Consider the following 27,882-nt stretch of genomic DNA (forward strand, 5'->3'; position numbering starts at 1 on the left):
CAGGTGTTTCGGATCGGTTACTGCGCTGAAGAAAACCGGGAGACCTGCCTCGTGTGGCTGCGGAAGCAAGGTCGTGGCCACCTTAAAACGACATTGGAAAGCGACATGAAAAGTGTATAGTTGCTCCGAATCAGGGTTCCCACTGGCGTCGCTGTCATTTCAAGCGGCAGCATCCTCCACTCTGGCTCCCATGGCCCCGGGAAGCCAGCAGAGGCTGTGCCCAAGCTGAGGACAAGCACTTGGGATTTGAAGGGCAGCGCTCAAAACATCTCACAACAGAAGTAGCTGTTGGGGAAAATGATGGATGGCAACAAAAGAAAACGACTAAAATTTTTTATATCCAACATAAAGAATTATGGATGGCCTTTTTCAGTATGTGGGGTGGGCGTGCAGAGAGCTGGGGAGCGATTTCTGTTGGACGATTAGTGAGTGCCATACCTGCCCCAGGACGGGCCTGGATGTTTGCACCTCCTGCTATCCGCCGGGTGGATGGATGCGTCGGCTCCTCCCTGATGCCCAGTTTACAGGTGAGGACGCTGGGGCTCATGGTGGCTCACAAATGCTCCTCTATCCGAGGGAGGCTTCGCGCCCACGCGCTCTGGTGAAATGTCCCCGAGAGGAAACACCGAGGACCCAAGCGACACTGGAGTCGCTGCCCGCTTGGAGCGCAGGCGGCTGGACCCGGGCCACCCGCACGGGGGCGCTGTCGGCACGCGGTGCGGGCTGCGCGCAGGGAGCCCCGAAGTCCCCGGGGGGCCTGGAGGCGCACGGCCGGTGTCGCCAGGCCGGGGCTGCAGGTGCCGAGTGCGGCCGCCGGGAGGCGTGGAGCGGGCAGGGCGGCCGAGAAGGAGCCGCAGGGATGGAGAGTAGAAGCGGGAGGCCGGGGAGGAGCCACACAGGTGGAGTGCGCGCGCTGTGGCTACTTGCAGGGCACGCGGGGCGGGGGTCGCCTGCCCGGGCGGCGCGATGGCCGGGCGACCCGGGGGCGCGCCGGGCGGCACCATGAAGGGCAACAGCAGCGCGCTGCTCAACGCCTCCCAGCAGGTGCCCGGCGGCGGCGGGGCGGCGGGGCCGCGCCCCTCGTGGCTGGCCTCCACGCTGGCCTTCATCCTCATCTTCACCATCGTGGTGGACATCCTGGGCAACCTGCTGGTCATCCTGTCCGTGTATCGGAACAAGAAGCTGAGGAACGCAGGTAGGGGCTCCCGGGGCCGGGCAGGCTGGACGGGCAGCCCCCAGCTGTCCCCGTGGACGGCAGCCTCTCACCTTTCCGGCCACTTGTCCAGCACGCAGCACCCTCAGCTGTCAGCTGGCTTTTCCTAAGGAAAGTTAAATTCTTTCTTCTTAAAAACTGGGGACTTTGAGTCATTTTTTTTCTATTAGAGACCGAAGCCCGTTGGTTTACTTCCCTTGAACCTGCCTGTCAAATATGTTGTGGGGTTGTTGTTTTTTTTTCTTTCTCCCATAAAACAATAAGAAGTCTTCAGGTCCCGTGGGGTAGCAATCCTGGGCAGGGGCAGGTTCTCTTTATTTTAGAGAAAAAAACCCACTTTTCAGTTTCTGAGGTTTATGAAATCGAGAGGCACTCGATAAAGGTTGCAGGAAGTTCCTCAAAAAGCCCTTTCAAATGCGTTAAAATAGGAGAGAAATACATTGGCAAAATGATAGTGCAATTATGTTAGTTTTGTTGTCAGGAGTCGTTTTCAGTTTTTAGCATGCAATTGCAAAAAAAAACAAAAAAACAAAAAAGCCATAGGCTCCTAACCATGCTTGGAGTGCTTCCTCCAAGTTCAATACTTTTACACTTTAAAAACGGGAATTGTTGTGATAAACCGTGTATTTACCTGGAATTTACTACTAAGGCTACTTCTGTGCTTGAGTTACGCTTGCTTTCCCCTCCAGGCAACGGATTGATGTTGGCTTCTGCGGGGCGGGAGCCCGAGGACGCACCAGAGGACCCTGGGTGGTCAGACCGCCCCTGGATGATGAGATGCAGACTTTGTGGAGGAGTGGGTGGGGCGGGAGGGACCCTTGCACTTACATGTTTGTCAAAAAGGAATATTTTTGCTCTGACCAGGTAGTTGATCAATGCTGTAAATTTGTTTAGCTCCTTTCCAGGAGGGACCCCTCCCTCCCCATTTTTCCTACGTTGCTTGAGACACTACATAATTTAAGAATTAGTTAATAAGCACATGATAGCATGGATTGACATGGCGTTAGTTAGCCCATTGAATAACCTCACTTCCTAGCTGACTGGCTTAAACTAGAGGCATTCTCCTTCAGGAAGAGGCCCCCAGAAGAAACGGGGGGTAAGCTCCTTGACAGAGGTCTTGGTGATTATTATTTTATTTATTTATTTATTTTTTTATTTTTTAAAAATATATTTTATTGATTTTTTACAGAGAGGAAGAGAGAGGGATCGAGAGTTAGAAACATGGATGAGAGAGAAACATCGATCAGCTGCCTCCTGCACACCCCCTACTGGGGATGTGCCCGCAACCAAGGTACATGCCCTGGACCGGAATCGAACCTGGGACCATTGAGTCCGCAGGCCGACGCTCTATCCACTGAGCCAAACCGGTTTCAGCTATTATTTTTTTTTTAATCTGACACCAAAAGCAAAAGGAACAAAAGCGAACATGAACAAGTAGGACTACATCAAACCACAAAGCTTGTGCACAGCAAAGGTAACCAACCAATTGAAAAGGCAACTTACTGAATGGGAGAACATATTTGCAAATCATGTGTCTGATAAGGGGCTAATATACAAAATATATAAAGAACTCATACAACTCAATAGCAAAAATAACAACAACAAAAAAAACCCACCAAAAAAACAAAACAAAAAAACAACAACCCCACAATCTAATTTAAAAATGGGCAGAAGGTCTGAATAGACATTTTCCCAAAGAATTCATAAAGATGGCCAAGTGCATGAAAAAATCCTCAACATCATTAATCATCAGGGAAATTCAAGCCAAAACCACAGTGAAATATCACCTCACACCTGTGAGGAATGGCTATTAACAAAAAGACACAAAATGACAAGTGTTGGTGAGGATGTGGGGTAAAGGGTACGCTATGCCCTGTTGGTAGGAATATAAATTGGTTTCGCTCAGATGGAAAACAGTGTGGCGGTTCCTTCGGAAACTAAAAATAGAACTACCCTACCACTCAGCAATTCCACTTCTGGATATTTATCTGAAGAAAATGAAAACACTAACTTGAAAAGATAGATATACCCCCATATTTATTACATTATTTACAATAGCTGAGACACAGAAACAAACTAAGTGTTCATTGATGGAGGAACAGGTAAAGAAATTGTGGGATATATACATTGGAATGTTATTCAGCCATTAAGAAGGATGAAATCTTGTCATTTAGGGCAACATGGATGGACCTCGAGGGCATTATACTAAGAGAAAGGTGATCTCTATTATCACCATATATGATCTTTATTATATGTGGAATCTATAAATAAATAGATACAAGCTCATTGATACAGAGAATAGAGTCATGGTTTCCAGAGGTGGGGGTTGGGGTGGGAAGATTGGGGGATGGGTGAATTGTTTTTTTGTTAGTTTTAGTTTAAATAAATTGATTTAAAATAGAAGAAGAAAGGGTATGAGAACACCCAGAGCTGTGAGAGTGGTATGTGAATTATCTCTCACCCCAGGAGTGGAGCTGTGGCAGAGCCTGCTTCCTCGCCGTGGCGAGGTCATGCCAATCTTCTCTGCCCCTGTAGCTCTGGGTCCTGGGAGAGCTCCCTCTGATTACATATTAATCTGCTAGTCACTCTCCTTGTCGCTTTATTGATTGTTTAGATTCCTTGGATTAGGGTTCAATAAGAGGACTTTGGCTTTGATCTGTTCAGTGCATTCCTTTGTTCCCTAAAAGGGAGAGAGAGAGAGAGAGAGAGAGAGAGAGAGAGAGAGAGAGAGAGAGAGAAAGGAAGGAAGGGAGGGAGGGAGGAAGAAAAAGAAAGAAAGAAGGAAAGAAAGAAAGAAAAAAAGAAAGAAAGGAAGGAAGGAAGGAAGGAAGGAAGGAAGGAAGGAAGGAAGGAAAAGGGAGGGAGGAAGGAAGGAAGGAAGGAAGGAAGGAAGGAAGGAAGGAAGGAAGGAAGGAAGGAAGGAAGGAAGGGATCTATGCTAACTGAATCCCCCGGGCAGCCCTGTGGTGGGTGCCACTGTCACCTTCTTTAAGAGAAGGAACAGGGACACAGATTGCTGGGCAGGGTTTGATTCACAGAATGTGCCCCCAAGCTCACTCTATTTTGTTGTGTCAACAATCGCAGCATTTGGGGAGTTTGCATCCTATAGGTCCTCTCATTAAAAAAAAAAAAAAAAATTCACATGCCTGGAACAATTCTCCTTCTGGTTTATGGAAAAGAACTTATAAAAAGTGCTGCTTCCCCGCTGCTTTGTATTTTATTTGTTTGAGAAACAACCTTTTTTTTTAATCCTCACCCAAGGACATGCTTATTGATTTTAGAGAGAAAGGAGGGAAAAAAGAGAGGGACAGAGAAACACTGACCCGTCGCCTCCCATACACACCCTGGCTGGGGATTGAACTCAAAGCCTAGGTGTGTGCCCCGACCAGGAACTGAACCCACAACCTTGTGGTGTACAGCATGGGGTTCCAACCAACTGAGCCACCCAACCGGGGCTGCTAAGCAATTATTTTTATCCTCACCCGAGGACATGTTTATTGATTTGAGAGAGAAAGAGAATGAGAGAGAGAGAAGAGAATGAGAGAGAGAGAGAGAACAGAGAGAGAGAGAGAGAGAGAGAGAGAGGAGAGAGAGAGAGAGAGAGAGAGAGAGAGAGAGAGAGAGAGAACCATCAGTGTGAGAGAAAAACATTAGTTGGTTGCCTCCTGTACATGCCCTGACTGAGGATTGAACCCACAACCTAGGTGTGTGTCCTGACCTGGAATAGAACCCAAAACCTTTTGGTGTAGGAGCCGATGGATGCTGGAACTGGGCACCCGGCCAGGGCTGCGGGCACTGTTTGGCTAGGGCGTTTACAGGACACTACATCCCTGTAGCTAGGGAGACCCACAGAAAGCCTCACCCCGGAAAGCTGTGGAACTTGGCTACTTTCACAGTCGGGCTTTTGTATTCAGATGCCCCACTGTTGCAATTCAAAGCACTGGAGGCTTGGCTGGATGGTAATTTCAAACAGTGACAGAGACGGTGGATTCAATGCTATTGTTCAGTCCTTCCATTTCTGTTAAATTTATCTTATTAAGGATGAAAAGATGGAAAAGAGAATGGAAGAAATGAGGTAAGAATATAAGAATGTGGCCCTAGCCGGTTTGGCTCAGTGGATAGAGCGACGGCCCGTGGACTGAAGGGTCCCAGGTTAGATTCAGGTCAGGGGCACATGCCTGGGTTGTGGGCTGGATCCCCCATAGGGAGGCATGCAAGAGGCAGCCCATCAATGATTCTCTCTCATCATTGATGTTTCTATCTCTCTCTCTCTCTCCTTCTCCCTTCCTGTCTGAAATAAATAAAAATGTGTTAAAAAAAAAATGTGAAGGCATCTTAAGCTTTGAACTAGGACTTCCTTTCGGGAATCTGGTATAATTGCTGATTATTTATGCCCCTGTCCTTCCGTGAAAGGAGCCCATTGACATCTGACTTTCCAGGGAAGAAATTTAAAATATTTAACAGGCGAATGTTACGTCAGGGACACTGGTTAGAACAGATACAGGCTCCACACAGCCACCAGAGCCTTAGGTGCTGGCAGAAGTGTGCTCTGCTCCTGTCCAAAATTCGATCCTCGAATGGATACCAGCGTATTTGTAATTTCTGAGTAAATTTCGTAGTATAATGGGAGGATTCCTGCATTGGAACACTGGGTGATGTCCTTGCGATCCACCTTGGGACCTGAGACAGCCTCACTTTCTACGTTTGTCAAATACAGAAGGCAGCTAACGAATCTTTTCTCCTCCCACGATCGTTGCAGTGACCTAGTGACGCAGGGGGTGCCGGGGGAAAGGACACTTGGATAGTTGGCACGTGGAAATTGATGCTTGGAGATTGATACTTTGACCAGGATAAAGCAGGTACACCTAACAAGGGTGACTTCCACTGTTCAAAGTAATTGAACTGTAGACATGATCTGCGCCCTTTTCTATATTACATCACACTTGAAAACTTTTACTAAAAATAAAGCAGGAGTACGATAATAACTTGCCTATTCAAAATTCAATTACCTGGCAATCAAACTTATCTAGAATACGGCCAATAAATGGAAATAAGCAAAGAATCGCAGGCTTTCTTCCACAGTTGATTTGTTCTGCCTTAGAGGTCCATGAAACTGCGGCTAGCTCCCCACAGATTATAGTCAATTAGAGGAAGGTTGGTGCATTTAAAGAAACAGCTCATGTGCCAAACAGCATAGATTGAAATAGACTCATTAAAACAGGTCTGGAAAACTGAGCAAGCACAACCTTTTGTGGGCACATCATGAAGAAGCAAAAAGAAACCCCAAAAAACAAACAAACAAAAACCCTGCTCACCATGAACTGTTCCTGAAAAAGGCACAGGAGTGCAATAACGTGTTTATTACATATGACCGTCAGCCATCAGGAATGGGCCAGCCACGGACAGTGTGTTCTGCCTCAGAAGACAGGGACATCCTATTTTAGAAAGTTACCTTTTTAAGTGGTTTATTATTATTTTTTAATTTGGTGCACAGCGGGCTAAACTGTCAATATTGTAAAAAAAGTAAAAATAAAAAGTTCCCCAGAATGACTTTAAGACAGTACCATGGACACTGTGTTATGTGGTTCTTGCCCTGGTTTCTTTCAGGTCCACATTAAATATGATCTATATCCCTCCTGCGTTAGCACTCAGAGAGGCTCTTTAGAGTATGGACTTTGGGGCTCAGAGATCTGAGTTTAAGATTGTTTTTAAAAAAAGTTTTTAAGATGCTTACAGGTCTTAGGCATGCCTACTTGAAAATATTATTTTTAAACTGAAGCATAATGTACACACAGTAAAAGTGTACAAAACAGAAGTGTGCAGCTGGATGAAATTTTACGTATGTATGTACTTATGTGACCATCACTTCGGAGAAATGATTTGAAATAAGGCTGTTGATAGATGGCAGTATAATTATCCACAATGTGAGCTAGAACTTACGCCGAATCTAAGTACTGAAAACCACCAACCTGTACTTTTCCTCTGGGACTGTCCGCACGCAGACTGTCGCCTGTGTTAAACTGGACTCTTGTTTGTGTCCGTGGCTAAGGCTGAGGCTCACTGCTTTCTCCATTACCCGTGGCCACACCCACCATCCGCTCATCAGTGCTCCAGCCTCGCCCATTGCATGTGTTCATAGCTACCTTGATTGAGCCCTTGGCCATTCTGCTTACTGTACCCTGGCTGATGTTTCCTCTTTCCCCTCCTTAATTTCCCTTCTCTTCCTTTGCCTTCTCTTGTCTTCTCCTCCCTTGTCTGTTTCCTGCTCCTTGGCCTCTAATATTCTTTAATTACCGTAATTATATTCAGTCTCTTAGTAGAGGTCACACTTGTATTTCTGTTTCCTGAAAAACTCCTGTATTTCTGTTGTGTCTTTTGTACATCAACAAAAAAGTCTTATAAGTTTTTAAAATATATACCGGTATATATTTTTATTGATCTCAGAGAGGAAGGGAGAGGGAGAGGGAGAGAGAGATAGAAACATCAATGATGAGAGAGAATCATTAATCAGCTGCCTCCTGCATGCTCCACACTGGGGATGGAGCCCACAACCTAGGCATATGTCCTGACTGGGAATCAAACCGTGACCTCCTGGTTCATAGGTTGACACTCAACCACTGAGCCACACCAGCTGGGCAAGACTTATAAGTATTTTAATGACGTTATAAGCATGTTATAGTCTAGAAGTTCACTTACGGATTTCTTAAAAGAATATTTGATATTTTGTTTCTTAAGCTAGCCCACAAAATCATTCAAACCAGGACTATGGCTGAAATAATGCTCAGGATTGCTGGGTCATTGAGACTTGTGAGCCCCTGATAGCAACCTGCCTCACTCTGAGTTCTAATTTCTGAGCCTCTTGGGATCCTGGGAGAATGGGAAAGAGTGTGTAGAAGGGACCAGGGGAAGCTACACTTGTAACTCAGAGATGTCAGGAGATGGCTCAGGGACAAGACATGATGCTGGGGGGGGGGGGGCGTGGGGGGATTTTGCATCAGAGATGAGGTGGAAATAAGTAGAAATATATGTGGCTACTCATCAGTTGAGTGCTCCCGTGTTGGGGACAAACATCGCAGATTCTGTAGGCAAGTGTGGAAGAAGCCTGTGCACAGAATAAATCCAGAATCAGGGCTCCCGAGCTCTTTCACTGAGTGGCCAGTGGTTGCGGTTGAGTCATCATCTCTCTGGATTGTCTTCACATCAGTCAATGATAGGGCTGGACCAAGTCTGGTATCCTTCGGTTTACATGATTGTAACCTCACTCTGCATTAAGAGATTATAATGCTATGAAATCGACTAGCAATAAGGAGAATTGTGGATATAATGACATATCTATACTAATAAAAGGGTAATATGCTAATTAGAGTGGACATCTTCCAGACAAAGCCATAGTGGCTGCGAAGGGCTGAGGCTCAGGCTGACAGTGGCAGCAGCAGCAGGGTAATGGGGGGTTGGGGGGGGGTTCCTTCCCCTGATCTACCAGGTCACCTCCTGCAGAAGGAGGCAAAACTGGGGGCTAAGGCAGAGGCAGTTAGGGGTGATCAGTCTGGCAGGGGGGCAAGGTAGGGGCAATCAGGCTGGCAGGGAGGCAAGGTAGGGGCAATCAGGCTGGCAGGCAGAGGGTTTAGGGGCAATCAGGCAGGCAGGCAGGCAGATGAACAGTTAGGAGCCAGCGGTCCTGGATTTTGAAAGGGATGTCCGACTGCCAGTTTAGGCCTGATCCCCCAAGGGGTCCCAGATTGGAGAGGGTGCAGGCGGGCTGAGGAAAACCCCTCCGTGCATGAATTTCGTGCACTGGGCCTCTAGTATGTATATAATGATAATAAGCATCATGAATCTAGGAGAGTGGGTCCCTATGAAAGTGCACCTCATGTGCCCTCAACTATCTGGTTCACTTGTAACATATCTGGTAGAGACAAATATCTCTTAATGACATCTGGTTTCCCTGTTTTACTTCCTAAGGAATGTTTGCGAGTTTTAGAAATGTCCCGTATAGTTTTTCTTCTTGACATGGAATGCAGCATAAGTCAAGCCTTTTTTTTTTTTTGGTGGACTCTTTCTGGTTAAGAAACAGTGGATCAGTTCTCTGGGACACAGGCAGCTTCGCATGAGTTTTGGTAGGATGCGCTGGGCATGCGTATGATGAGTTGACTAACGGTGTGTGAGTGTGAGCAATCCTCCCGAGTGGGCTGATTTGCATGTCTCTGGGTGGATCACGGAGAGAGACAGGTTCTCCCAGGTCTGTAGTGACCCTTCGGAATGTAATCTTCAGGAAGAGCAGCCTAAATAGGCAGCCAACCTCGCCATTACTCTGCACAACAATATCCATCTAAAGATCAGCAGGGTTCACAGTGCTGAGCACCTCACACTCACTTAGGTGTTCAAAGGCAGATGGGATAATCTGAACATTTCTAAAATAATCGGACTGTCTCTGCTGCAGTATCAACTGGGGATGTCTCTATCGAAGTCATCAATGTGGCTGGTCACATGGTATACTGGTGATTTGAAAACCAGTGCTCTGTGGGACCATTGTAGACAAAAACATAAAACAAAGTAAAATATCTATATGTGAACCAGTTGCCCAAGTCCCAAAAGAGACATGGAGACAATGCATTTGGACAATAATTTTGAGTCATTTTATCCTTTCAGGAATGTTCTTTTTTTGTAAAGATTCATTTTGCATCTTATATCCTCTTCTCTTTGTAAATGATGCTTTTCTGTGATGTATTTTAAATCCATGGATATCAGATATAAGATAAGTGGAATTGTAACAGAGGACTAACATCTGGGATATAGGCAATTGGAACTAATATACAGTATTCCTTAACAATCTGTTCTGGTGTCTTAATTATAACTCGAGACCATTTGTGATAAAACTTAAGCCCCCTTTTACTGTTCTAGTGCATATTTAATTTTGCAAAAATTGCTGGCCATCTTTTAGTGAACATTTCCATTTAAAATATGAATATATTATAGGATTCATATTAAAGCAATGCCAATTATTAAAGGAATTTAGTTTTTTAATCTTACAATTTTATTTTGGAAATTTGTTCATTAATTTGTGTTTGAAACATTTTTCAAACTTGAGAAATTAAAGTAAGAGACTGGTAAATTTCACTTTGTCTCACACTTATCACAGACAGCTGATTTATTTCTATTTCTGTGAATAAAATAGAAAAACAACTTTTTTTTATTTAGAATGTCTATTGCTTTGTATTTTTCCACACAAAGCAATTTACAGCTTTTAAAGCACTTTCCCACATTCTGTTTTAGTTGTCCTTAGAACATCCTCCTTGGGTAGATAAGAAAACTGAAACCCAAAGTTCACAGATAAGTGATCAGTATTTCTAATCTCTGAACACAACCCAGTGGAGTGCAGTGGAAGGAGAAGGGAAATTGAAATTAGAACATCCAAGCTGAGTCTTATATCTGCAGCATCTTTATTTGGAGTATGTTTAGGGTCCAGTTACTCAATCTCTCTGAGCCTCAGTTTCTCTATCTGTCTAATGGGTATACTTATCTCACATGGATGCTAGGAAGATAAAGCTAGATTCTGACCACCCATCTATCCATGCATCCATCTACCTGCCTATCACTTTGAAGTTATAAAATACTATGCAAATAATGGTATTATAGGCATTCTATGATTAGTTCTTACTAGGTTGTTTTTATTTTCTAAATGCTCATTTCTTTTTGGATGTACTTTTTAAAAGTAAGTGGGGACAATATGAATGCCAAGAAGTAAAATCAGTCAGAAAATGAAGATTTAGGATCTAACTCTCTTCTGTGACATTATGCAAATTCTCTGATGTCTCCGTTTTTCCTTTTGTAATAAACATGATTTCCCCACAGCAAGTAGGGCTGCAATTCTAATTATCAAATTCTGAGAGACTGATTATTTCAATATCCAAGCTGTTCTCTAATTTAACATAAATCAGTTCTGGTTAGACATTTATATAACTTACAAAGTGATCCTCCTGATAATTCTAGAACCCACCTGGCACCATAGTTATTGCAATATTATTAACTACATTCTCTATGCTGTATTTTTCATTCTGTGACTGTTTTGTAACTACCAATTTGTACTTCTTAATCCCTTCACCTTTCTCACCCAGCACCCCCAAACCCGCTCCCATCTGGTAACCCTCAGCTTGTTCTCTGTATCAGTGAATCTGTTTCTGTTTTGTTTGTTCATTCACTTTGTTCTTTAGATTTCACATGTAAGTGAAATCATATGGTATCTGTCTTTCTCTGCCTGACTTATTTCACTTACCATAATACCCTCTAGGTCCATCCACACTGTCACAAAGAGTAAGGATTCATTCTTTTTTATGGCCAAGTAATAGTCCATTGTATATATGTACCACATCTTTTTTATCCAATGTCTAACCACAATACTGCACACCTGAAACTAATATAAAATAATATTGAATGTCCACTGTAATTGAAAAAAATTATAAATTTCCAGTTATTAAAATACCTGCAGTGATGTAAAGTATAGCAGAGGGGATATAGTCAATAACATGGTAATAACCATGTGTGGCGTCAGTGGGTACTAGACTTAGTAGGGTGATCACTTCATAAAATATATAATGTCTAACCATTATGTTGTACACCTGAAACAATATTGTATATCAACTGTAATTGAAAAAAAATTTTTTAAAGGGACAAAAATAAATCAGTTCATAAAAAGAACAAAAATAAATCAGCTCTGGAAGCTACAGTAACTTTCTCAGACAAGGATTTTACCATTCAAAAAGTTATCACCAAACTTGTATGTACAGACTTGGAAAATGGTTTCAAGCTAATGAAGTCAGTGTTTAATATAATCTCCAATTTGATAGTAGCTTGCTAACACTGCTTATGTTTCCCTCCAGTAGATTTCCATGATATTTGAAATTATTATTTCAAGACTATTTTTTTTTTTTTTTACTTTTTAAGACATTTTATTGACCACCACACGCCCCTTGCATGCTTAGCCATTGTTTAAAGTTTTATGACTTTTCCCCCCTGGTCTATGTAGTATATTATTATGGAACCCTAAGTTTTTCCAAATTTGCCAAAATAATTGCCAGAATCCCCTGGAAACCTTAGGACAGGGGTTTCAGACTCCTAGATACATGATTGAATTTGGATCTGATTTTAGGCTTCCCCAGCTATTTATCTTCTGAGAAAGTAGCACTTTCCAGCATTAAATTAATCATAGATAAGATAGAGCTTATTGTTGCTAGCTTTCCGAATCATTTTTCTCTTGGAAAATTTGAAAGTTCACCAAAGACAAAATAGTTCTAAAGTAAACCTCCTGCTTTTGTTTTCTACTATTATTCAATGGTTCTGTGTTTTTGTTGTTGTTGTTTTAAATAACTGCTTTGAAAAATATCTGCTTTAGAGGTCATTTTAAATCTCCATGGAGTATCTGGGGCTTGTTCTGATTCTTTATTAGCATCTTCTGAAATTAATAACTAGAATACTTGTGGTGAATAGTAAGATCTTTACAAGGTGCCTTGCGTTTCTCCCTATATTCCCTAAGTATTTTTATGTTGCCTCATTAACAGAAATGCTCTGTCTTATATAAAAGAAATACACACACTCTCAGGATTTTCTAGGCTACCAAAGAGGCAATTAGTGGAGTGTTTTCAAAAAGATTTTGTGTATGCTCAGAACTCCACATGGTATCATCAGTACAGTATTATCTACTCCCCTTCTAATGACGGTCCCTTAATCAGCATCCTAACATTTTCATCTTTCAAAAAGGTTGGCGAATCAAGTTGACCTGAAACCTGAGGACTCTATGTGATATCTTAAAAAATTTTAGTGAAATTTAATAATGTTGCAGATGAGGAATAAACTTCTGGACTTTCCCGTCAAGGTGTTCTAAGATAAATTTTTCTGCAGGGCTGTTTACTTTGGGCAATCACATAGAAGAATTTGGTCTTTAAAAAAAAAGAACAAGAAAGAGGGAAAAAATCTACTTGGCGCTAAATATTATTCAGGCTGTTGAGAGTAAATTTGAGTTGTTGAACTCATAGCTTAAAATGATGCTTGCTTGCTTTGCTATGGAGTACTTTTGGTGCTTGTTGAATTGAATATTCATTTAGATAAATATTTATTGCATATCTACAGTATAAGACAGAACATAAATGGTCAGAAAATTCTGGTTTGTTTGTTAAAATGCCATACATTGTGTTAAGCTTGTATAAAACCTGGCTCCTGTTTTCAAAGAAATTATTTTGAAAACAGGACCCATGGTTCTTTCAAAATTTTTGTCTTTTAATTTTCAAATAAAACTGAAATGTGGAGTACAAAGATATGACTACAAACATGATTGTATAACAGAGAATCTTCTCAAAAGAAATTTGAAAGTTGGTTAGTAGATGATGGTAGCTGGAGCTCAAAGTATGTGGTGATGAGAATTTTTTAAAATGTTACCTCAGGATGAAAGAAAAATAGGTAATAGATAGGAAAGTGAAAGCTAGAGCACACATAAGGCAAAATTAATGAGAGAACTTCAAAGAAATTAGTCAAGAATAGAAACAAAGCATAGCTACTTGGGGATAATACATTGACCCCTTATCCTATCTAATAAAGAAGGAATGTGCAAATTGACCATCACACCGTCACAAAGATGGTGGTGCCATAGCCACAAGATGGCAGCACCCAGTCCCCTCATCCCCGCCAGAGTCCCCCAGTCCTTTCAGCCCCACTGGGGGGATGGGCGGGGGTGGGCACGCTGTGCGGCTGGACCCGCCCTCAGCCCCCAGCCGCCCAGGGCCGGCCTGAGGTGCAGACAAGCCTCAGATGGCAGCTGCCCAGCCGCCCAGGGCCGCCCGAGGCTCAGGTAACCAGGGCCGGCTGAGGCTTGTGCTGCCAGCAGTGGCAGCAACAGAGATGTGATGGGGGCATCGCCTTCCCCTGATCACCGGGTCACCTCCCACCCCTGAGGGCTCCCAGATTGTGAGAGGGGGCAGGCCAAGCTGAGGGACCTCCCCCCCCCCCCCCCCCGGCTTCAGTGCATGAATTTTCATGCACCGGGCCTCTAGTCTTTGGAAGAAAGTAATACAGTCTGAGAAATACTTCTTTAGAAAACCTCATCATAGGACTGAAGGTCTCTCTTGGGCTGCCTAGAAACCCAACCTGAGAGCTGGGTTGGAGGCGCAGTACTCATGCTTCATTGAGGGAGGGCTCTGAGGAAGAACCTGCAGGAAGTGAAGAGAATAGGCTAAGGCACAAGAGAGTCAAGCAAGGATGGGCTCTCTTATGAAGCCTAGACTTGGCTTCTGGGCATAAATCCAATCACACAGTTGTCACCACTTGAGGCAAGGGGGCTGGCCTTTTGTACTCTACTGTCAGTGATCATCCTTACCTGTTCCACTCAGGGCAAATCTCTGGGCAAGGGTGCCGCTCAGCCAAATGCAAGCACCAAACACTCATCCAAATTCCAGAGATAAATGCACTATGCTGACAAAGGGGACATGGGAAGGGCATTAGCAGCAGCTACTATGAGGCGTATAAAACAGAGAGAATGTACAGAAGAGGCCAGGCTTGTTGTAGTAATGGGCTCCCATTGCCAGCATTTTGAAGAGCACACAGAAGAAAATGAATATCCTTGGGTTAAATCATTGCAGTTTTTATTATTACCTAATTAAAAACAAGGCAAACATTGTTGATGAAAACCTTAAAGGCCCAAACTTGGCACAATATTATAGGGGGAGATAAATCTCTCTGTAATTCACATAGCAGCAAAGTGATGCACAAGTGATCATTCAAATGCAAGTCAGCATGAGACCTGCAGAGTGTGGGATTCTTATTTAAAGCAATATAATAACTGATAAAATATGAGCATCTGGCCAAGGATAGGAAATTCTTGCACTCTCACCAAGCTAAGATGTCACTAGTTAATGTGCCCAGTGCCTGATGGAGCCTTCTGAGCACTAAGGAAAAAAATGTGACTTCTGCTTCACTTCCACCTTCCAAATCCTATGCAGCATTCCTTTGTGGACCATGCTAACACACCAGGAAGGAAATTCTGGGAAGGGTAGTTCCAGCTTAGCTAAATTGAAACAATACAAACCCACCACAGTCCACCCCTTGGCAACTTGTTATTCATCTATCTATCTATCTCCATTAACTATACTCAACTTCCAGATAAAGGAAACAGCATAACTATGCTTCTCCCCAACATAATGCAACTAACCTTGAAAACTGAAAAACATGCTAACCCTCTCTCCAAAAGACAACACTGTCTCTTTATTCATCTTTGCATGATTTTCATTATTCTTCTAGTTGAATCCCTGTCCCCATTAGATATCCAGTAACGGAAATACTGAGAGGTGAGGTTAACTGCTAGTACATATTAGATGACAGGGGGGATAGAAGAGGGAAAATGACAAACAAAATACCCCTCCCACACACACACACAACACGCACCCACACACTCCACACATACATAGCAAATCTGATAAAGCTTCCACCCGAGCTACCTGATAGTCACATCTGCATGGAGTCTATGGCTTAATTCTTTTCTCTGAACACTTGTAAATGAGATTAGTTCAAAGAAAATTAAACTAATGATTTAATTAATATAATTACTTGAAGAGAAAAGAAGCATAATTACTACAGAGTAAATGGAACAGAGAATAAAAGCCATGAAAGCAATCTATGACATCATTTGTGATTTTATGCATAAGCTCTTTCAAAAATAAATCTGTTTTGGGCCAGTTTGTCATCATGACAGTCTGGGTAAAAAATGTACTATTTTGATGATTATTTGTTGTATAACTGAATTTCATATATTATATTTTTTAAATTGAACGTATTGGGGTGACGTTGGTGAATAAAATTATATAGGTTTCAGGTGTACAATTCTATAATGCATCATCTGTATATTGTATTGTATGTTCACTATCCCAATCCAAGTCTCCTTCCATCACCACTTTTCCCCATACCCTCTTCTACCTCCCCATACTCTCATTTATTATACTTATTTTAAACTATTTAATATGTTGAGTTAAGCATTTATTAAAATATGCCCACTTTGTAATTTAAATATTTCATTGGAATTTGAAATTGAGCTGTAGAAAAAAACCAAAATTTTCTTTTATTGCTTTAATTTGGCCTAGTATAACCACTTTTCAAAGAAGTTATTTTCGTGAAAATTTATCCAAAATTCCTAATTAAGTTGCAAAATCTTGCCCCCCCCCCTTTTTTTAAATTATGACTGCTATTTTACTTCACTTATTTGCAATATTTTTTTTGGAAAATCAAGATAATATAAGAACTTTAAGTTCAAAGGCTATTTTATTTCAGATGTTGGGAGATGACAATTTAATTTACTTCATCAAGCATTTGAGCAAAAGTCTCATCTGAGTACTATTCAGGATACAAATATGAGGAAGACAGTCTCAGGGGACTACAGTATAGAAACACAGGAAAGCCACGTTTACAAATGAATACAATAAAAGGCAAAACATACGGTCCCTCTCCTGGCATGTTTCTCCCCACTGTCTAGCTCACTTTCTTCCTGATGCCTCTTCTCTCTCTGTATGTACTCATGTACTTATTTCTTTCTATTTTAATTTTGTTTGTTTTTCTAAGATCAAGGACCATAGGGTCCCTGTCTATTCATTCCTGTTTCCCCAGCACCTGTCATACACACTTAATAAGTTTCTATTGAATGGAATTTATTATAATTTAATCTAAATTAAAATGATATACAGCCAATAAAGTGATCTAGGAACCTTCAAAAGAGGAAGTGCTTCCATGTGGTTGGGCAAATAAATAAAATCTGGGGTAATTTTTATTCAAGGTGGATTTGAGAAAATGGGTAGCATTTTAAAAGTTAAGGAAAGGCCATTCAGAGCACAAGGGATAGTGACAAAGGCCAATGAGCCATAAACTAAAGGATGTACTTGCCAAACATCTCATACAATTTGACCAGAGTTATTTTTTATAGTTTAAAATGTGTTGCATTATTATATTCATGTAGAAATTTACCACTTAATCTGAATATTTAGGGTTAATTTTTGTACCTTAAGTTCTTTATACACCTAAAAATATTTCTACCTTTTTCTGTGGAGTGAGGTGAGAGAGCTGTAGAATCCCAGCATCACTTACTGAGCACGGAGCATGTGACAGGTACTGCTCAGCACTGGCCTCATTCAGTCCTCATCATCCCCCCTATGAGGGAGGTGCTATCATTATTCCCATCTTAGAGAAGAGGACTCTGAATTTGGTGGGATAATGTCCCTGGCCCCAATTAGATAGCTAGTAAGGGCTGAAGCCCATATTCTCACCCAGACAGCTGAGGACAGAATCCTCTTTTCTCTTAAATATTACGTGATGGACACGAATCCATTGCTCTCCCGGAATAGGAATTAGAGGCCCATTGGAGAGGGGTAGAAGGCCTGGAACTGAAGGAAGTCTTGGCTAGCTGGGGAAATAACACGGCATGAAGTTTCTCAGGGAATGTGGACGATTCCAGACCAAGAGATGTGATAGGAGTATGCTGAACTCAAGACTGTAAAGCACTTGGGAAAACAAACACTTGGAAAGACAACAGTTTTGAAGATGGAATATGCCTTGCTCTGGGGCTGTGGGAAATTGTGAACCACGGAATTAACCTGACAGAGGCAGCAAATGGGCTCACTTCCTGGTGAAAATAGCCTCCATCATCCTTAAACCATAGGGGCCCGATGTCAAGTCATCCAAATTGCGGAAACAGCTCAGTTTGCATTATATTTGTATTGATTTCAGAGAGGAAGGGGGGGGGGGGGAGGGGGGGGGGACAGAGAGAGAGAGAGAGAGAGAGAGAGAGAGAGAGAGAGGAGAGAGAGAGAGAGAGAGAGAGCGAGAGAGAGAAACATCAATGATGAGAGAGAATCATCGATCGCCTGCCTCCTGCATGCCCCACACTGGGGATGGAGCCGGCAACCCCGGCATGTGCCCTGACCTGGGGATGAAGCCTGACCTCCTGGTTCCTAGGTCTCTGCTCAACCCCTGAGCCACGCGGGCTGGGCACAGCTCAGGGTTTCGATAACCGTGAATGCAAACGAATGCGACCCATGCCCTATTGGTGTTCAGCTGTGTTTTCCAAACCCTTCTCTCGCAGGGAACATCTTCGTGGTGAGCCTCGCGGTGGCCGACCTGGTGGTGGCTGTGTACCCGTACCCCTTGGTGCTGACGTCCATCCTGAACGACGGCTGGAGCCTGGGCCACCTGCACTGCCAAGTCAGCGGCTTCCTCATGGGCCTGAGCGTCATCGGCTCCATCTTCAACATCACGGGCATCGCCATCAACCGCTACTGCTACATCTGCCACAGCCTCCAGTACGACCGGCTGTACAGCAACAAGAACTCGCTGTGCTGCGTGCTGCTCATCTGGGTCCTGACGCTCGCGGCCATCATGCCCAACCTGCGCGTGGGGACCCTGCAGTACGACCCGCGCGTCTACTCCTGCACCTTCGCGCAGTCCGTCAGCTCCGCCTACACCATCGCCGTGGTGGTGTTCCACTTCCTCGTCCCCATGGTCATCGTCTTCTTCTGCTACCTGCGAATATGGATCCTGGTTCTGCAGGTCCGGCGGAGGGTGAAACCCGACAACAAACCCAAACTGAAGCCGCAGGACTTGAGGAACTTCGTCACCATGTTCGTGGTCTTCGTGCTGTTTGCCATTTGCTGGGCTCCCCTGAACCTCATCGGCCTCGCCGTGGCCTCCGACCCCGCCGGCATGGTGCCCAGGATCCCAGAGTGGCTGTTTGTGGCCAGTTACTACATGGCGTACTTCAACAGCTGCCTCAACGCCATCATCTACGGGCTGCTGAACCAGAACTTCCGGAAGGAGTACCGGAGGATCATCGTCTCCCTGTGCACAGCCAGGATGTTCTTCGTGGAGAGCACCAACGATGGGGCAGGCAGGGTTAAATGCAAACCCTCTCCACTAAGGACCCACAACAACCTCATCAAGGTGGACTCCGTTTGAAAAACAAAGCGCTACTGGCAGGACGTGAATCCTGCTCAAGGTCTCACTCAATTTCATGTTTGCTCCCCTCTTGACAGATGTCTAGGAAAACTGTCGTTGGAAAACAACAACAACAACAACAAAAATCCCATGCTCTTAAGAGGTTGTCTCTATACTTCCTGAGCGAAGGTGTTATCAGCCTTTTGAACAAGTCTCCAATTCTTATCAAGAGAAACACAGAGCGGTATGTTAATTGAAGACGATGGTTCAAGGACAGAAGGGGGTGCTTTTAAGTAAAGATGCTCATTGTATTCAAATGGAAAAAAGTGTGAAAACATTTTGAAATTGCAAATGAATGCCATAAATGTCGTAACTGCTTTTTCCCCCTCCACGTTTTAAAGATTTTTAGTAGGAAAACAAGTGGTGTGTTTTATTTATAAGAGTCGATGGAACACAATGGGGTAAAGTGGAATGAGTGACTCTTCACACAATGAGAGGCTGAAAATAAATCAGCGATGAACTCAACAGCAACAACCACTGCAAAGTTTTCAGCTGGCAGGGTTAGCATTGGGCAGCCAGAGTCATGATCATAAATGTTTGCCGCTCTCTATTAAAAGTTGCACATTGAACTAGATAAAGAGCTAACTAAATGACAGATCCCTTTGTCATTCCATAAAACCATAATATTTTAAAGCCATAGCTACACATAAAACTCTATGTGACCTTATTAGACATTTGGCTTATTGGTCACTGAATGTCATTATTAATCATGCCACTGACTAGCTGTTCTGAATTGATTTCTGTTAAGTAATTGGCATCTTAGTTCATTTAAAAATGACAAAATATCAAAGAGCTGTAGATTCTTAGATATGGTGCTGAATGTGTTTCATACTGACAATCTATTTGGGCAAGTAAATATCTAAGTCAGAAAGCTTTTCTTTTATCCCTATCTCAAGACAATATTCTTCAATAATTCATTTAGTATTTGATTGCCCTAATAAAACTGAAACCTAGAAGAAAAACAATGAGTGACTGTATTTTCATAAATGGTGGTTCTAATTTGCCCCAAGTAGCTATTTGGGACTATTATGAGGTTTATTACATAGAGTGCTTTGCAGGAAATTAGGGCAACGTGTTCTTGTATTTTAAAGTTCTTCAACCAAACTATCTCATCCTAGAATGAGTTGGTGATTTGCAGCTCTACACATAAAAAAACAGTGATCTGAATACATATCCTAATATCTCTATATCTAGATAATCAGAATCTCCTTGGAAAGTTCTAGATTCATTATTTGGAAACATTCCTCTGATAATTCTTTTCATCAACCATATTTGGGGACACTAAATTATGGTTTGTGGGGTGATGGTGGTGGTATGTGTGTGTATGTGTGTGTTATTTTTCAAACTTTACCTATCAAGTAATTTATATGTAAAAATTCTAGCCAGAACCAACATTAAAGAGTAGCAATCATTTCTTTTATTGTTAAGGTTTCATATTTTATTTTTTCCATCACCATTTTCCCCCTCTATACCCTCTTTTACCTCTACTCATCCCCCTCCATCCGTGAAATCACCACACTGTTGTCCATGTCCATGAATTTTCTCTCTTTTTATTTATTTTTGCTCAATCCCTCTATCCCCACACTTTCACTCCCTAGTTGTCTGCCTGCTCTCTATCTATGAATCTGTCTCTATTTTGCTTGGTAGTTCAGTTTGCTCATTAAATTCCACATATGAGTGAAATCATATGGTACTTGTTTTTCTCTGACTGGCTTATTTCACTTAGCGCAATGTTCTCCAGGTCCACCCATACTGTTGCAAAAGGTAAAATTTTCTTCCTTTTTATGACAGAGTAGTATTCCATTGTGTAAATGTACCATAGCTTTTTTTTTATCCAAGAGTAGAGATCATTTTTAAGCTAACATTCCAAATTTTAGATAACTGAACCTTAAAAAAAATCAACCATATTAACTGAACTCTTTTTGAAATGCATTACACTTTTTTCTTGATGCTGAGGATGAATTACTATGTCGGTAACTCTAGAGCATAGTTGCTCTTTATAGAATTTTATTTATTAATTTATACAATAACAAAAATACTGAATAGAAACTATGCCCTTTACAAATTGTTCTGCCAAGTTGAGTATCTCACCTGAAAATCAGTTATGTAACATTAAAATCTTGAACTGTTTTCTTCACTACCATCAGAAAATTAGTTAGTTAAAATGTTGACAAAGAAAAAGCAACTGATAAAGATCAAAGACCCAGATTTTCTCTAATGAAATCTCACTGTAGACGACTGGTAAGCAAGCATTCCAGATATTATCACGGGTTTCCTCACTGTAGTATTAACATGGAGCAAGTCTTTAGCTAATTATGTTTTTTTTTCTGCCCCCAAAACTTAATTAGTTGCGCCTGATTTTTCAGGGTACAAATTACTTTGATGACTGTTTGGAAGACTTAAGTCTTTCAAGACTACTAGATTACTATTATCAAATGACTGTTGCATAGTACAAGTTGGTACCTAGACTAATATTCACTTTGAGTAGATAGAGAAGAATTTGACCCTTCTAATTTAAATAAATCATTTGAATATTATCATTGGAGGGTTTGCCTTAATTGTATCCTCTTATGGAATATTGAAATCATGTAGGATTCTTTTTTGCCTTCAGTGAATGTCACTCTTACACATACATTATTATATTTCTTATACCTGTTGCAATAGATTACTTTGGACATATTACCTATACTTCATTATGTAAGCTTCATAATCACACAAAATATGACTATTTTTTAAAAGTAAAGAATTAATAGATACTATAGATTGGGGAGGCGGAAGGAATAATTTCAGTTTCTCTTCTCCACTGCATGTTTCATTACCAAATATTTGTATATAACTCATTCACATGCATAAACATGATGCTTTTTCTGACAAAGCAGCAGAACTACTTGGTTTTAAATATTCTGGAAAGAAATATGAAAGAATAACCAATCTTGGATATTAAATCTATAATTGCTCATTGAGTAAACACATTCAACCTGAGTAATAATTTTGACCACTTTTTGGACTGCCTCTGATGCATCATCAAATATTTCACTGTGAATAAGCAAACACATTTGGAATATAAGGCATACATTTCAAGTCAGTTTAAATTACTAACTTATGATATTTGAGAATTACCTGAGCATAAACTTCTTTAAGCAGGCTTTTCCTTTTAATAAATAATTTTTACAGTTTCTTTTGAACCCTTCCTTTTACTTTTCTGTGCTTTTATGCTTGAAAATAAAGAATCTCCATTTAAAAAATACTGTAGGTACATACAATGCACCGATAGCAAACAGGGTAAAAATTCAGGAACAAATGGGTACCAACAGGTTGTCTGGTAATTGTAATTGTGATGTCAGCAGTTGTGCCGGGTTCCTGAAATGTAGGGACAGATCCTAATTGGGTGCAGCTTATGCCTGTGTACTGCCAGAGGACAATGAAGTCAAGTGCATTTACAATCACCTTGTTTCAAAGTGGCAACGGGAAATTCAACTGTGGGGCATCGATCATAAAGGGACACAGAATGATGTTAGAGTCATAAGCCTTAATCATATTATGCAATATTTAACACCTCTAGAACAGAAACATTTTAAATTAATGAATTTTAAATTATTTACAAATGTTTCTTACTGTTAAAGAATTTAGTGAAGAGAGAAAGAGTTGCGCATGAGTGTCTTCTTGTGTTTGAGCCAGCTGGCTGCTTTTTGTTTCATCTTTAATGTTGATGATCTTTTAAAGGTGAAACTCCACCGATTTGAAGAGATAAAAGATTACTTAGAGGTTGTGCTATGTTGTCAGGAATAATGAAATGATACCTTTTCCCCAGGAAACAGTACCTTTATTATGATGACACCTCCGTGTTCTGATTACAGGAGGTCTATGGTTAACATGCCCATTTCAAAACCATTTGGTTATTGTTGCTTTTAGACATAGATACAGATCCTGTCTTTCCTTACTGAACCTGGTGCTCCAATTTCTGAGAGAGCCGCTACTTTGCGGTGAGCGATGCAAACAAACCCGGTTTATTAACCAAGTGGAGAAAATAATTTTGTTTGTTTGGAATTAAAAATAAATTGTACCTTCTGTTTCCATGACGTGTTCAACAAATCTCTAAGGACTCCTGAGTATTGGTGCCTAGAAAGTTCTAATAACTTCATTGATTCTGTGACTACCGAGCTAGAGAATAAACAAACATTTGTTTAGGCAATTCAAAATCATTAAATATAAGATAACCTGGATTCAGACATTGTTTTATACTTATACCTATTTTCTTCATTTTGGTTATAAATTTAAATAAAAACCTAAGAAGACATTTTTCAAAAGACAATTTTTATATTTTTGAAAATACAGCCCATGAGTTCATCTACTTGCATGTTTCCTACTTTTGTTTATTAATCTCTGTACTTTGTTACTGCCAAGGATCAACTTCAATGGAACCTTGCTTGTGTATGTTTATTCTAATAAATGATATGTTATATGTGAAGGTATGTACCTATCTGTAAAAATGAATATGATTTCTTGTAATTATTTTGAAGGTAGTCAATTTGTTTTTCCTGTTATTGGTTGGGAAGTAAATAAAATAAACGTTGTTTAAGTATGGAGAGTAGTTTGAAAATTACTTAGGATATGTGTCTGTTAATGGACAATAGGCCCATCTTTCTTTTTTTGGCATTTTTCTTAGCAGAATCTAAACTACCTAGTTACTCATGCATTTATATCTCACATATTTATATATTCTTACCCATCATGGAAGGGAGCTGAATTTAACTGAACATTATTTGCTCCAGCTTCATATATGCAGCCAACAAACTGAATTCTATTCCAAATACAAATTTGTTGCACTATTTAACAAGTTGATTTCTGTAAAAAGAAAAGAAAACAGCAAAACACATTTCTTAGTATGAATGTATGGGATCAATTCTTTTATTTCTTCTTGCAACCTCTTGGGGTCGTGGGGGGGGGGGCTGGGGAGGGGGAAGACAGCTTATATTCTTGACCTCTGCATGGTCATTTCATAGAATCATTGAAGGGACCTTAGAGGTCATGTTAAGTCAAACTCCTCATTGTACAGGTGATGAAACTGTAATTCATTAAAAATTGCATCTCACCAATAATCTTCAAAGATCATTAGTGATAGAGAGCTGAGACTGAATTCACTAAAAATGTAGGAAATATTGGGCACCTGTTATTTTCCAGAAATTGTGCCAGGTAGTAGGGATAAAGTGATGAATACAATGTTCGCTCTCCAAAGGGCTTACCTTGTCATGGGAAGGACATGCTAACACATAATTAAAACGCAATGTGGCTGCTAACATTACATAGAGAGATATGTAGATGAAAGTATACAACACATCTGTGATGTAGACTGTCTTTCCAAAAACTCAAATCTGATTTAACTAGAAATTACCAGGAAATACAGGGAGCAGGTGCACATAATAACATCACAGAAGGCAGTCAGCAAAATCCCAACTATACCCAAATCTATAGAACAACAAAAGGCTTTCTCTAACAAATATTTGAAAGAAAGAAAATGTCCGGAGAACCTAAAGATTCAGAGACTTAAGAGATATATCAACCATTTGTAATCAATGAATTTATGTGAGACAAACTTACTTTTAAAATTATATAATACAAAGTTAAAATGTAAACACTACTAAACATCGAAGATATTGAGGCATTATTAATTTTTTATGGGTGTGATAATGATGTTTTGATCATGTTAAAACAAAAAAGACTGTCTTTTATTGATACATGATGAGGAATTTACACAAAAAATAATATAATGTCTGGGACTTGCTTTAGAATAATTAGAGTGGAGAGGTGAGGCTTATCGAGAAAACAATATTTACCTTGAGTTATTCATTTTATAATGGGGTAATGAGTACATGGAAGTATATTACACCTAGTCGTCCCTTAATGACTTGTTAATTGTGTCTGGAAACCCTGCTGTTACCTGAGAAGTAGTTAAATGAAGAAAAATTGTCCAGTAGCTTTAATGGGAAAATTAATGTATTCCACCCAACCCAAGATGACAAGTTTTTTCAAGGATTCATGTTAATTAAGACTATTAAGTGAATCTTGATCCAAATATAATTATCCATTTATTTAACAGTCTTGGACTGTTTCAGATTTATTAGTGTATTATTTATTACTGTAATTTTGTGACTAATGGCTGCATTTATTTGCTTCTCATCTCACAGTGTTAAAATCATTACAAAATCTCTTGCTTTAATAGTTTTATTTTGGCATTACAACTTTGAAATGAGGCTTCTTTTGTAAACTAGGCCAGATCTAAGCACCCCGGCCCATTTCTTACAAAATTGTTTGGAGTTTGTACTGATTTCTAAGAATTTATGAAGTGTGGAATAACTCCAATAAAACAAACAAAAAAAAATGCTCTGTGAAACGGAACCATGTCAGTACTTAAAAAGAATTCAGTATTTCTAAGTTTAAACCAGGCTAAGTGCATGATCTAAAGGAGGTAAAATGCTTGATTCTTAACCCTAATTTTATAGAATTCCACTGTCTTCATGTCATTTCCAAGCTGATCTCTCTGCCCACAGTGCTTTTTCTAATTTATGTTGCAACCAAAAGAAAATAAAGAATTATTATAAATAATACTAGAGGCCCAGTGCACGAATTTGTGCACGGGTGGGGTCTGGCCAGCCAAGCCCCAATTGGTGGTTTGGGGCTGGGCCTGTGGGGAGGAGGAGATGGCGGGAGGTTGGCCAGCTGGGGCCAGTTGGGGGTGGGGCTGGCCGTGGGTAGGGGCTGTGGGCAGTGGGCTGGCTGGCCCCACCCCCAAATGGGGTTGGGGGAGGGGCCGGGAGAGGTTGGCCAGTCAGCCCCACCCCTAATTAGTGTGATGGGGGCTGATCAGGGACAGAGCTGGCTGGGGGAAGGGGCCACTGGCCGATTGAGGTGGTAGGGGCTGATCAGGGGTGGGGCCAGCTGTGGGGAGGGGATGTGGGTGGTCGGCTGGCTGGCACCACCCCAAATGGGGTGGGGGCCCAATCTGGGGCCAGCAGCCTGTGGGGGGGGGGGCATGGGTGGTTGGCCAGCTGACCCTGTCCCTGATTGGGGTGTTGGGGGCCCATCTGGGGCAGGGCCGGCAGGGGGGAGGGGCTGCAGGAGGTTGGCCAGCCGGCTCCGCCCCCTATTGGGATAGAGGGGGTGATCAGGGTCGAGGCTGGACAGGGGGAGGGGCTGCAGGGGGTTGGCTGGCAGGCCCCACCCCCTGATCTGGCTGGTTCACTGGCCACAGTGGGCATCATAGTGACCAGTCGTTTGGGTCGTTATGGCATTACTGTCACTGGCTTTTTATATATAAGATTATGCTAAAGCCATCATTCCCCAAAAGGTCACCAAATCACTCAGGCTTAAAGTCTCAGTTTAGATTGTTGCTCCTGCTGAAATCTTTCTTTCTTTTATTTTTTTTTTAAATATGTTTTTATTGTTTTCAGAGAGAGGAAGAGAGAGAGATAGAAACATCAATGGGTTGCCTTATGCATAACCCTTACTGGGGATGGAGTCCCAAACCCAGGTATCTGATCTCCTGGTACAAGGGACAACACTCAACCACTGAGCCACACCAGCTGGGCCTGAAGTCTTTCCTGATTTCCATAGTAGCCTGCATACTTCATATTGCTAACAAAATTGTAATTATAAGAACAATTTCTTCTTCTATTTCTGAACTCTTTCTAAACTCCTGTGAATTCCAGGAAGGGGGAGGGAATGTCTTATTTGCTTCTATCGATGAGGAAGCATCTAGCTCAGGTTTGTTAGAAATAATTCATATGTCTTAAGATTTTACTAAATTTGTGATTTTAAACTCAATAGGATTATTATGTTTATTTTTAAAAGTCAGCTTAAAAACATTAAATGCTATAAAAGGTCCAAGTATAATACATCTCTGAAAATATTCAGAAAGCCTCCATTAATTGCAAAAACGAGTTTTCAAAGCATTAAATTTTTGTTTTTCTAAACCAGATACACTTTTTTTTTCCATTTCCTAACTTGTTTTTATCCCACAAGATGAGCACACATGATTTCTAAATTCCTTTATAACCTGAAAAGGCTAGATTGAGATCAAGAGTCTTATAGAAATGAGTTCTGCTGAAGTACAGATGGCCGTTTAGGGTTTCTTTTTTTGTAGCTTTAGTAACCAAGGATAATGCAACATTCCTAATGACCTTCTAATTTCCAAGGACAATTCTGGAGTAGGGTGGATGCTTCTGATGATCGGGTTATCACAAAAGAGCCTGAGTATGCTCAAGATGCTGCGAGGAAAATGTCTAATGAGTAATTTCTTTCAAGAGCTTCTAAAGAGCTCCATTTAGGAAACCTATGTTAGTAGATTCAGTTCTTAAGGTTCTCACCTTTGAAGTGACTGATGTCTTTATTGAGATTATTTACTCCACTTTTCCCTCTCACTTGCAATAAGGTTTGTTGAGAAAGGCACTGGATCAGGCATCAGAGGACCTGAGATACAATTCCATGTGAACTTAAACTGGAGCTGTCTCATCTGCCAACTTTCAAGAAGAATGGCTTCCTTACCTATGTGAGGGCTTGTTTAGTGTTAACTCACATAATGTATGAAACAACATTTTGAAACCACAAAGGGTTAAAATGCAAAGGAGCATTATTATTGCTTTTTTTATTTTTAAACT

The 27,882-nt window shown here is 41.3% G+C and overlaps 1 protein-coding gene across 1 annotated transcript; it reads left to right on the forward strand.

Annotated features, from left to right (window-relative positions):
* Positions 1–1,002: 1,002 nt before the first annotated feature.
* Positions 1,003–19,189, forward strand: MTNR1A (melatonin receptor 1A). Its single transcript, XM_008146236.3, has 2 exons — positions 1,003–1,195; positions 18,321–19,189. The coding sequence occupies exons 1-2, from the start codon at positions 1,003–1,005 to the stop codon at positions 19,187–19,189; spliced, it is 1,062 nt and encodes a 353-aa protein (XP_008144458.1).
* The last annotated feature ends 8,693 nt before the right edge of the window (positions 19,190–27,882 follow it).

Source organism: Eptesicus fuscus, chromosome 8 (genome assembly GCF_027574615.1).
Source record: "Eptesicus fuscus isolate TK198812 chromosome 8, DD_ASM_mEF_20220401, whole genome shotgun sequence".
Classification (NCBI taxonomy): domain Eukaryota; kingdom Metazoa; phylum Chordata; class Mammalia; order Chiroptera; family Vespertilionidae; genus Eptesicus; species Eptesicus fuscus.